The sequence below is a fragment of the Bison bison genome, unplaced genomic scaffold (assembly GCF_000754665.1).
Source record: "Bison bison bison isolate TAMUID 2011002044 unplaced genomic scaffold, Bison_UMD1.0 scf7180017864375, whole genome shotgun sequence".
NCBI classification, from domain to species: Eukaryota; Metazoa; Chordata; class Mammalia; order Artiodactyla; family Bovidae; genus Bison; species Bison bison.
This window is the reverse complement of record NW_011494947.1, coordinates 3,142,164-3,154,292: the sequence shown is the minus strand read 5'-3', so window position 1 is coordinate 3,154,292 and position 12,129 is coordinate 3,142,164. Positions and strand designations below refer to the sequence as shown.

Genomic DNA, 12,129 nt, shown 5'->3' with positions numbered 1-12,129 from the left:
GGACAGAGGGGAGGGCGAGGGTTCGGGGCAGAAGGAGCAGCCGGTGCAAAGGCCTGGAGGTGGGACTGATGAGAGAAGCTTGAGGGCGTCACAGGACTGGGGCGGGCAGGGGCCGGGGGTTGGTCGCCCTGAAAATGACCTTCATGCATCCTGGGCCCTGAGCCCTGAGCACGGACCTGCGGAGTCCACGGTGGACGCATGTTAATTTCACACTTGAGTGGAGACTCGGAGGGATGGGGGGATGGGACCAAGCAGGGAGCCTGAGCCTGGGAATGTCACTCTAGTATCTGGGCAGAGAGCGAAGACGGAGGGGCCCCATGACTGTCCCCTCGCCCTCTCCTCCCTCCTACTGCCTGTGGTCCTTGGAGCTGCCGGGGGCGTGGCCCCCCAGCAGGACCCTCAGCTCTTCTGGCGCTGTGAGCGGGTGCACACAGGCAGTGGGCTGATGAGGCCACAGCTTCCCCCCAGCTTTTTGTCTTGAAAGCTCAAGCGCGGCTCTGGGGCCGTGAGCACCTGTGTGTCCGTCGTCTCGATGCGCCGGCTGTCAGCATTTGCCACGTTTGCTTCCTGTCTCTTTCTAAATATGTGCATGTGTATTTCTGAACCTCTTGAGGGAGGCTGCAGGCATCCTGACTGTCACCCCTAAATACTTCAGGGCACATCCCAGGGAAAGAGGACACGGTCCCACGTCACCTCCGTACCGTAGCTGCTCCTAACGAAACGAGCAGTGAGTCTGTCCGGGCATCTGAGTGCCTGCCTGTGGGCAGCTTCCCCCACCATCCCCATCATATCTCTCACACCCATAGTTGTTGTGGTTCAGTCGCTCAGTCGTGTCCGACTCTGTGACCCCATGGACTTCAGCACGCCAAGGTTCCTTTTCCTTCACTATCTCCTGGAGTTTGCTCAAACTCAGGTTCGTTGAGTCCGTGATGCCATCCAACCATCTCATCCTCTGTCGTCCCCTCCTCCTCCTGCCCTCAGTCTTTCCCAGCATCAGGGTCTTTTCTAATGAGTTGGCTCTTCGCATCAGGTGGCCAAAATATTGGAGTTTCAGCTTCAGCATCAGTCCTTCCAATGAATATTCAGGACTGATTTCCTTTAGGATGGACTGGTTGGATCTCCTTGCAGTCCAAGAGACTCTCAAGAGTCTTCTCCAACACCACAGTTGGAAAGCATCAGTTCTTCACTGCTCAGCGTTCTTTATGTTCCAACTCTCACGTCCATACATGACTATTGGAAAAACTGACTAGATGGACCTTTGTCGGCAAAGTGATGTCTCCACTTTTTAATATACTGTCTAGGTTAGTCATAGCTTTTCTTCCAAGGAGCAAGCGTCTTTTAATTTCATGGCTGCAGTCACTGTACACAGTGATTTTGGAGCCCAAGAAAAGAAAATCTGCCAGTTTCCATTTTTTCCCCTTCTATTTGCCATGAAGTGATAGGACCGGATGCCATGATCTTCATTTTTTGAATGTTGCATTTTAAGCCAGCTTTTTCACTCTCCTCTTTCACCTTCGTCAGGAGGCTCTTTGGTTCCTCTTTGCTTTCTGCCATGAGGGTGGTGTCATCTGCACCCAGAGTAGCTGGTCTTTGACTCCAGATTCAGGACACAAGCCAGACATTTTGAGTTGCATTTGATGGCCTTGTCTCTTTAATCTTTTTTTTTTTGTTTAATCTGGAACAATCCCCTGCCTTGTTTTCTACGTTTTCGCACCAACATTTAAGTATCCTAGACAGTTGTCTTGTCGAATGTCCCACATTCTGCGTTTGTCCGGTTGTATCTTCATGATTAGACTGGGAGCTGGAATTTGGAGCCAGGCCTGCCTGACCTTTGTGGAGCGGGGGCAGGTGGCCAAGCCCCTCTGAGATCTGCCTGCTGCTCACCGCCCCTGCAACAGACCCCAGGGCTATAGGCAGTGAAGCAGTGGCAGCTGCCGGGCCTGGCATGGGGCCAGGGGATACCTGTTTCCTAGTTAATTAGCTGCATAAAGCAGGGGCAGGGCCTGTCTCCCCCTTCCCAGCTCACAGCCCACAGAGCTTGGCCGCCTGCTAACCACTCTGCGCTCTGTTTTGGGGGCCCTTGTAATGGGGAAAGGGCAGCCAACTGTGTCTGTGTCTTGAGGGCTTATTGGGTACGGGGGCTGGTGAAGGGCACGGGGGAGGAGGTGGAGGCTGAGAGGCCCTGGGGTGGGGCTGCTGCTGGGGAATGGGCAGGGGGTATGGTCAGGAGAGGGTCGGGACTTCTGAGCTGGGAGATTCCAGGGAAGTCTCCTCCTTTGACCTTGAGGGGGGCCTCGCCTAAGGTCAGCAGTGGACCAGCACCCCAGCGCTTGCTACCCTGCTCCTCCTGTTTATATCATATGATGCCAAGGTCACACAAGGTCACACAGCTCATTGGATGACTCGAAGTAGTGGGAGGCGTCCACTTGGGCATCCGTCCTGGGCGCTGAAGGCATAGTCCTTGCCCCTGGCCCCACCCAGCCACCTCAGGTAACTCAGCCAAGTAAGCAGGTCTGCCTGAGCCTCAGTCTCCTCATTGGGAAAACAGGATCACACCTATCTATGGGATTTTATGCCTATGAAGAGCACCAAGCAGTTTAATCTTCACAGTTAGCCCATTTGACAGAAGAAGAAACTGAGGCTCGAGTGGGGGGAATCACCCAGGGGACACACAGCTAGTAAGCTGCGGAGCTAGATTTAAACTCGGGCTGTCCATTCTGGCTCCAGAGTATGAGACCCTAAGCTCCTGGCTACGCTATGATGGATCTCCTGTGTCTCCAGGTTGAATATTTAAGGACCAGTCCCTTGGCTCCTGCTGCCCTTCTCTACCAAGTATGGGTGGTGAGTGTAGGGCTGCCCAGTCTCTGTTAGACCAGGGACGATTTCCCTCGCCACCCTCCTGCCTGATTCCCTTCCCACTCTCCTGTTGTTCAGTCACTCAGTCATGTTAGACTCTTTGCGACCCCATGAACTGCAGCACTCCCTGTCCTTCACTATCTCCTGGAGTTTGCTCAGCCTCATGTCCACTGAGTCGATGATGTCATCCAACCATCTCATCCTCTGTCGTCCCCTTCTCCTCCTGCCCTCAATCTTTCCCAGCATCAGGGTCTTTTCTAACGAGTTGGCTGTTTGCATCAGGTGGCCAAAGTATTGGAGCTTCAGCTTCAGCATCAGTCCTTCCAGTGAATATTCAGGGTTGATTTCCTTTAGGATGGACTGGTTTGATCTCCTTGCTGTCCAAGGGACTCTCTACCCTCTGCCAAAACTCTTGGAAAACTGCATTCTCTTACACCAGGTCTGGCTGTTCCTGGTAACCTACACTCTCACTGTTGCCTTTGCTGTCTGTCTCTTTTTAAATTGGAGTGTAATTGCTTTACAGTGCTATGTTGGTTTCTGCTGCACAACATCGAGAATTAGCTATTTGTGTCCATGTATCCCCTCCTCCTTGAACCTCCCTCCCCCCCATCCCATCCCTCTAGGTCGTCACAGAGCCTTGAGCTGAGCTCCCTGCGTTATGTACATGGCAGCTTCCCGCTAGCTGTCTGTTTGACACACGGTCGTGGATATATGTGAACGCCGCTCTCTTGGTTCGTCCCTCCCTTTCCTTCTCCGTGTCAAGTCCGTTCTCTCCTGTCTGCGTCTCTATTCCTGCCCTGTAAATAGGCTCACCAGTGCCATTTCTCTGGATTCCACATGTGTGTGTTAATATATGACATTCGTTTTCCTGACTGTGTATGGCAGACTCAGCGTTGTGCCCGTGGACAGGGCATCTCCTCCAGCCTCTTGTGGGAGGAGAGTGCTGACCAGGGGGGCTTGACGGAGTCTTGCCACCTGCCCCAGGAGTCTAACCACCAGGGTCCGGCTGTGGGCGGGTGGCTGAGCGACAGACTCGAATGCAGACCCTCGCCCTCCCGCGGCTCGTCCTGCCTCCCTTCGTGCCTCAGTTTCCCCATCAGCAACCAGGGCAGAGTGGCGGCTTCCCTGGGAGCATCGTCAGGGCGGCTGAACCGAAGCACAGAGGCCCGCCCTGCTCCAGATCGAGGCTCGTGGTGGGCGCTCGGGACTTGGTAGCTGTTACGAGCTTGCTCTGAATGGTTTCTTGAAAAGTGACCTCGATCGAGTCTGATCAGGCACACATGGTGAGGTGGACCCCCTTGGGCCTCCCTTCCCACATCGCTGGGAAGGGATTTCAGTTCTTTTACTCACCTGACCTGCACCCAACACCCACCTTCCTGTCTGTTCACTCATCCATTCATTCTCCAAGTCTGTACTGAGCACATCCGAGTGCCAGGCCCTGTGCTGGGGGCTCAGGAGTATTCACACCTGTTCTGATTGAATTCCCAGGACAGCTAGTGTGGCAGGCACTGTAATTGTTATTCCCATTTACAAACAGGGAAACTGAGGCACAGAGTGCTGGAGGTGCTCTCCCAAGGTCAACCCCCCACCCTGGGAATGAGTGAGGCCTTAGAGGTGGTTAGATGTTCTTGTTCAGTGACTTTAGAGAAATTACTGGTTTTGTTCCAACCTGAACTGATTCAGTACTTTTCAGAAAAAAACTTTTTTTTTGTTGTTTATTTCACGGTTCAGTAAAGAATGACTATTTGGGCTCGGCTGGAGGTTCTGCTACTTTATATGGCTCATTCTAGCTTTTTGTTCATGGCTCCGTTCTTGCCTTGCCTGTAAAAAGAACCTGGGGCTGAATGCTTTGAGGGGCTGGAGGGCTGGGTGGAGGAGGGGAGGGTGCTGGGTGCTTCCAGGGCGGAGGAGGGGGTTCAGGTTTTCTGCCCTGGCCCTCCATGTGCTGGCAGGGCGGCTGAGTGCCTGGGGACACCAGTGACTTCTCTGACCATCCTGTCCCCAGGGATGCCAGATGGGGACGACTAATCCTCCGTGTTGGCCCAGGCACGCAGTCCTGCCTGCCCTGCCCAGGACAGCAGGGAGAGGCCAGCCCCTGCCTGCAAGAAGCTGATCTTGACAGTCCTCCCAGCAGCTCAGTGGACATCTGGAAGGGATGGGCCATGGTCACCCCCTGGGGTCAGGATGATCAGACTAAGACTGCTCACCAGCTGGGAGTAGGGGACTGCAGGCATCTTCTTGTTCAGAGCTGGCTGGTGTCCAGAAATGTCCAGACATGGGCAGCATGGCCGTGGGTGGGGGCGGGGAGGGCAGGAAGGAGGCTCCCCTGTGTCTGTCTGTCCTCTAGGACACCTCCCTAAGCTAAAAGGCCACTTTTCTCTTTTCTCTTGCAGTTACTGAGAAGGAAGTTCAGCAGTGGTGAGTAGCCGCATTTTCCCAAAACTGTTGGGTGGGTTGGGAGTGTTGGCTTCGTGCTGATGAGCCGGCAGCCCAGCTGCCCAGGTCAGGGGCACATGGAGGGCCCTCTGAGAGGGGCTTATCCACACACAGGTCCAGGCAGCCTTGGGTTCAGATTCCTTTGTTCACAAGGAACTAACTTAGATCCAGTTGAACTGTGGTTGGGGATGGTGGTGGGTTGGTGGTGACCCCATGGCATCTCTGAGGACCACCAGTGTTAATTTCAGACGCTGCTCACCCGAGGGAGGGGTTTGAACCAGAAAAAAGTCAGGAGACTGGATCCCAGGCCCAGCTTTGTCACTAGATTATCACATGGTCTTGAGAAATCTCTTCCCCTCTCTGGGGTTCATCCACTCTCTCTAGTAAAGCGATTGAATAGATTGGATCAAGGATGGTAGATAGTTTTTTTCTTGAATGCCAACTCTGATCAGTCCACAGTAGCTGCCTGGAGTGGTGTGTTAAGGAGGATTCTGAGGCCGTACATCATGGAGCAAATGGAAAGTATTGCAGTGAGGCATCAATGAGGTCTGTGATGGATTAGCGATGCCTGCCCCGGGGCGAGGAGGGGAGAATGGTGAATCTGAAGCCCCCAGGGGAGGCTCACTGTTAGGTGAACCTGAGTTGGGGGTGGATAGGTGAGCAAGGAGGGGAGCTTGGAGACCTTCTAGAAAGTTTGGTGGCTTAGAAATGGACTCTAGAGTCCCAACCTTGCCTCTTCCCATCTCTTTGGCCTCTGAGCCTCTGTTTCCCTGTGTAGGAATAATGAGGGATTGCAGTGGTAGTCCCTGTAAAGGTCACAGCACAGGGCCCAAGGGCTGACAGCTGTTGACGGTGGTCTTCCGTCCACTGTTCAGACGTGCACTCCATCACAGCAGGCCGCGGAGGCCACACCTGGGAAGGCCACAGGCCCCGAGACTCCTGGGGGAGCCCTGCCTACACCTCCCTGACCCTGAGTCCAGGCGGCAGAGGGGGAGAGCTGTGGCTGCCCTGCCCAGCTCGGCTGACCCCTTGCCAGAGACCCCGGCCAGGTGGGCAGCCCCTGGGCGGTGAGCTGACTGCAGGGATGGAGGGTGGGCGGGAGCAATGCCGCCTCTTCCTTCCTTCCCCATGTCCTCCGCCCTGACAGGTGGGCCTGACCCACCTCCGACCTCATTTTCCACTTCGCCACTCCCCCAGGTGGGCGTTCCAGAAATACTCCTGCTTCTAGGTCGATATCCTCCAGGCTCACCCTCCTGGATCGCCTCACCCCGCCTTCCTGCTGTGTTTTTCTTTTGCTTAAAGCCCCTTTGTGGGGACTTCCCCGGTGGTCCAGTGGCTGAGACTCCGAGCTCCCAAGGCAGGGGGTTCCATCCTTGGTCAAAGAACTAGATCCCACATGCGACAATGAAGAGCAAAGATCCTGCATGCCTCGACTAAGACCCGGGGCAGCCAAACAAACAAATGAATATATATATATTAAAAAGCCCCTCATGGCTTCTTACTGCACTTAACATAAAGGCCCAACCCCTTGCCTGGCCCTCAAGGCTCCCCGAAGTCTCCGGCCTCATCTGCTGGTTTACCAGGCACCAGCCATACCAGGCTCCTTCCTGCCTCAGGGCCTCCATTCCTGCTGTTCCCTCAGCCCCAGATCTTGGCATCTTTGCTGCAGCGTCACCTTGTGGGAGAGGTCACACTGACCACCCTCCCTGTCTCTCCAGCCCGTCCCAGGGTGGTCTTGTCTGGGGCTGACTTTCACTAGCTGCTCCACAGAAGAGGAGCCAGGCCCAGGGTCTTCTGTGACTCTGTGACTGGTCCTGGGCCACGCAGTGAGCAGAAGCAGAGCTGGGCAGGTGCCAGGTCCCCCCGGGCAGGCCCGGGTCCCAGGTGGTCAGGAGCACAAACCAGGCCACAGTGATGCAAGGCTGGGCTGGGCCATGTGGGCTCTCGCCACCCACATGGCTTCATGCTGGTCGCCCCTTCGGCTGCCCCCAGCTCTGTATTCTCAGAGAGGGAGGCTGGGGGCTCAGGGAGGTGGGGCTGGTGTGAGGTCTGGGTCCACAGCCGTCCCCTTGACCATCGTGACCATCTCATTTCCTGCCCTGAGCTCCATTCATCACAATGGAAGATTGAAGACCTCGATGGGGGCTGAATAGGAAACCGCAGACAGTGGTCCCCAACCTTTTTGGCCCCAGGGACCCATTTCATGGGAGACAGTTTTCCCATGGACCAGGAAGCAGGGGGATGGTTTGGGGATGATTCAAGCACATTCCATTTATCATGCGCTGTATTTCTAATCTGATGCTGCCGCTGACCAGACCAGAGGTACCGATCTGCAGCCTAGAGGTTGGGGACCCCTGCCATAGCAGGCCCCAGGCCTTACAATCGATTGTGACATCATGGTCACCTGGAGAGTGAAGGGAACATGATCCCGAATGGGAGCAACAGGGCATAAATAGTGCCCCCAACACAGTTTTGTGATGAAGAATGTGCGGAGGGAACAGCAGATGGGGAGGAAACTGGCCAGAGGCTGGTAGTGGGTGTGTTGGGGGTGGTGGCCTCATGGATTATGGGTATTTTCTTTCTCTCACATTTTCTATTTTATAAGTTTTCCGTAACGCTTTTTATTATGTTTATGATAACCAAATAGCCCGATGGCATTGTGACAGAGACAGTGGGCGAGGCAGGAAGAATTCTGCAGCTGGCTCGAAAGTGCCAGCTGTCAATCCTGGATCCTTGTCCGCAGTCACAGCCGTGGGTCAGGAGGCTGCCTCTCCTTAACATCTGTGGGTGCCTCCTGTGGGCCAGGTGCTTAGAACAATCCCGTGAGGTCAGGTTAGGAGCAGCCCATTTTACAGATGAAGAAACTGAGGCTGTGAGACACTTGCCTGGGTCACCCAGCTCTGTGTGTGGGTGTGTGTGTGGAGTCTGGGTCCAGATTGCTGGCCTACGTGGCCAGGGGTACAGGGGCTCAGCCCTGCCCGCTCTGGCTTTGGCAAATCTTACAAAGGCTGAGGGCGTGCGGAGGGTGGGAGGGTGGGAGGACTTAGGAGGGGGAGGGGAGAGGTGCAGGGAAGAGGCCCCAGCCACAGGGAAGTCTTTGAGCCCCTCCTCCGGATGTCTGAAGGCTGGTCTCCAGGGAGCTGGGAGGGGAATGCCATGGGAAAGGAGGTGTTTGAAAAGATAATGGGGAACCGTTTGCCAGGGATGCTGCAGTAGGCAGCCCCAGCTGTGTTTGGCTGATTGCAGCTGGGGGTTATGCTTTCTTCTTCCTCCACCTATTTATTTCCCGCTTTTCACACTGCAGAAGGCAGCGTCCGCCACACTTAACCCTTGGCAGGGAGGTGGGTGAGTATGGCAGGACTCGCTTCAAGCTGGGTCCTAGAGAACAAGGCTCTGTGGGATCTGAGAGCAGTGGATCCCAGGAAGGCCTGGAAGGCCGGGCCTTGGGGAATGAGGCCCTGGTGGCCTTGGGGCCGCGGGGCCTGCAGAGAATGGGAAGCTGAGTTGGAATCAGACCCGCGGGTCATGGCCGGTGTTCATTCATTCCCTCATCGCTCATTCATTCATTAATTCACACCCTCATTCACTCATTCATTCACCATCCCTCATTCATTCACTCCCTCCCTCCCTCATTCCTTCACCCACTCGTTCATTCATTAATTCACTCTCATTCACTCCCTTATACCTTCGTTCATTTGCCCACTCTCTCATTCACTCATCCATGCCCTACTCTCATTCATTGGCTCACTTTCATTCACTTACTTCCTTGTTCCTTCATTCATTCACCCACTCCCCCTTTCCTTCACTCCCTCATTCATTCATTCATTTGTTGGTCCATTCATTCAATAAATCTTTACTGAGCACCTACTCTGGGCCAGGCACCTTCCCAGCACCAGAGGCAGTAGGGGCTGGGGGAGACGAGGCGCTGGAGTCTCCCGGGGGCCCAGGCTGGCGCAGTGGGGGGCAGACACAGGCTGGTGCCATGGTGGGAGGCGCACAGGAAGGAGTGTTTTGTAAGTGGTATTCAGCCTGCAGTGTTTTTATGAAATGACAGATTTCTCTTCCTTCCCTTTCCCTCTTAAAGAGGCGTCAGAAGGCAGTTGTCGAATCTAGGCTTTTCTTCGCTCGTCTCCACCCTGTCGTGGAGAGCTGACTCTCAGGCACAGTCAGCCTCGTCAGACACCTGTGCTCTGGTGGCTGGAAGTCGCGTGTGTGGAGCTCTGGGTCAGGGCTGTGTCCCGGATTCGGCTCCATGGCTTCTTCTCCGATTCCTAAAGGGAGCTAAGACCCCTGCTCTGCGACAAGGTTGTGTGAGGACGCTTCGTGCCTCTCCCCTCCCCTGGCCTGACCTTCACCAGCATCAACGCCAGGGCTTCTGTCGCTTCCGCCACTGGGCTGGAACCAGGCAGAAGGCGCCCAGGAAAACAGGCCGTGGAGGTTTGGGGCCACGGCTGGTGACTGGCCGCACACAGAGGTGGTGGTGGGGCTCCACTTCGGTCCCCCCGTTTGCCCACTGTGCGACTCGCTAGGCGTTTACCGAGCCCCTGCTGTGTGTCTTGGGCTTCCTGTGTAGCTGAGTCGGTAAAGCATCTGCCTGCAATACAGAAGACCTGGGTTCAGTTCCTGGGTTGGAAAGATCCCCTGGAGAAGAAACGGCAACCCACTCCAGTATTCTTGCCTGCAGAATCCCATGGACGCTAACGGCCTGCAGTTTGTGGGATCGCGAGAGTCGGACATGCCTTAACGCTATATTTATTTTTTTGCTGTGTGTCAGAACACCCTGCAGATTCAGGGTGAACTAGAAGATGTGGGGTTCCTGCCTCAATAGACTCTGTGATGCACTCACTGGCCTGTCATCACAGAGGCTCCGGGCACCACTGCAAGGCCCAGGCCAGGGACAGGGTGCTGTGAGTGTGTGTGCTGGAGCCTGGCTCTGTCTGGGGTGGGCAGAGAGGGCTTCTCTAGGGGAGATGCACTGAAGCTAAGAACAAAAGAGGGAAGGAGGAGGGAAGGAGTCTGCTGGGCTGAAGAAATGCCATGTGGCGGCCCTGAGCCAAGAGGAAATGTAACGCTCCCAGCCTCAGTTTCCCCATCTATACAATGGGTGTAATAGTCCCCACTTCCTGGGTTTGTTGGGACGATTTGGTGAAATGGTGCCTGGAAATCACATAGCCCCATGTCTGTGCATGCGTGCTAAGTCACTCCAGTCATGTCCAACTCTTTGCCGCCGTATGGACTGTAACCTGCCAGGCTCCTCTGTCCATGGGACTCCCCACACAAGAATACTGGAGTGGGTTGTCATGCCCTCCTCCGGGAAATCTTCCAGGAATCAAATCTGCATCTCCTGTGGTTCCTGCATTGCAGGCGGATTCTTTTACTACTGAGCCACCAGGGAAGCCCAGGTCCCTGTTGTTAGGAATCCTGGACCACTGGAAAGCAGACACTGGGGAAGATCCTCTCTCTGCTCTGTGGGGCTCCCCGGAGACCTTCTAGTCCTCTGGTCCTCCCCTGGAGTGGCTGTGCCCCAGGGGGAATGTTGGCATTGTCTGGAGACACCTTGGGTTGTCATAACTTGGGGTGGGGATGCTTCTGGCATCTAGCAGGGGGAGGCCAGGGAGGCCGTCAAATATTCTATCTCATTGGACAGGCCCCCACGACCGAGAGTCATCTGACTCCAGATGTCAATAGTGTTGGTGGAAAACCCTGATCTAGTCTAAGCCATTTATTTTACCAGCAGAGAAACTGTGGGAGATTGCGGGAAAGGGCTTTCCTCGGGCCCCTCTTACAGTGAGACACGATGAGCCAGGACTGGAGCACAGGGCGGGCTCCGGAGCAGGTTTCCAGGCAGCTGTGTGTCTGAGCAGAGAGAGAGGGGTGGTGGGGGGAGAGGGAGGAGGCCCTGGGCCTGTTGGAACCTGAGCCAGGGCTGAGGATGGGGGTGCAGTCACGTATGTCTCTTGTTATCCTGGGATGGAATTCCTGGGCAGGAACTCAGTTATTAAGCAGCGGCTCCCTTGCGTGCCCGCGGTGGGGAGGGGGTGTGTGCCTGGGGTGTGTGTCCCGGCTCTGCCAGCCAGGGGTGCTGAGCTGCACCTCAGAACCGGACCTTGGCAGGAAGTCCTGGTCTCAGAGCCATGAGGGCTTGAAGGGGTGCCCCCATCTTCTGATGATGGGGTTACAGTATTTGGAGAGCAAGCACTTGCCTTTACATGCAGCTTGGCTCGCAGGAGAGGCGGATGAAGAGCAAGCCTGGGAAGCAGGAGTCCCGGGACGGAGCCCAGTGTCTGCTGTGTGACCTTGGGCCAGTCTCTCTCCCTCGCTGGGCCCCCAGTTTCACATCGATCCATGGCGGGGTGGGAGTGTACCTGTAGTTCTCTAACCATCTGCCTGGAGTTCTCAGATTCCGACGAGGGTCTCCGGGGCTCAGGAAGAATGCCCGCGACACCTCGGCTCTTTTTATTAATTTTATTTGTGTTTATTCATTCATTCATTCATTCATTCATTGAGCTCAGTGGACATTTACTGAGCCCCCGTTACGTGCAGGCCCTGGGCCAGGCACGGGGGCACTGTGGCGTCAGGTTCGCAGTCGGATGGGGGACACAGCCTGAAGGTATGCGTGGTACGGTGTCGGTCCTGCTGCTCTGGGGTCTTTCCAGGGCTGGGGGAGCAGATGAGCAATGCAGCCCCTGGGGGGGCCTGGGCAGACTTCCTGGAGGGAAGCTGGGACCTGGTGGATGAGTGCGTTAGCCAGGTGAAGAGGAGGAGAAGGAGGTGTTTTGCAGGCCCAGGAACCTGCAGGTCTGAAGACCGGGGGGGTGGCTGGCATGGACAACTCTG

At 55.6% G+C, this 12,129-nt stretch overlaps 1 protein-coding gene across 1 annotated transcript in view; it reads left to right on the top strand.

Annotated features, from left to right (window-relative positions):
* NCS1 (neuronal calcium sensor 1) overlaps positions 1-12,129 on the top strand; it is a 42,148-nt gene that overhangs the window by 11,044 nt on the left and 18,975 nt on the right. The window contains exon 9 of the mRNA XM_010856951.1: positions 5,250-5,274. Within this exon, the coding sequence (XP_010855253.1) occupies positions 5,250-5,274 (25 nt within the window). The remainder of the gene's footprint in view (positions 1-5,249; positions 5,275-12,129) is intronic.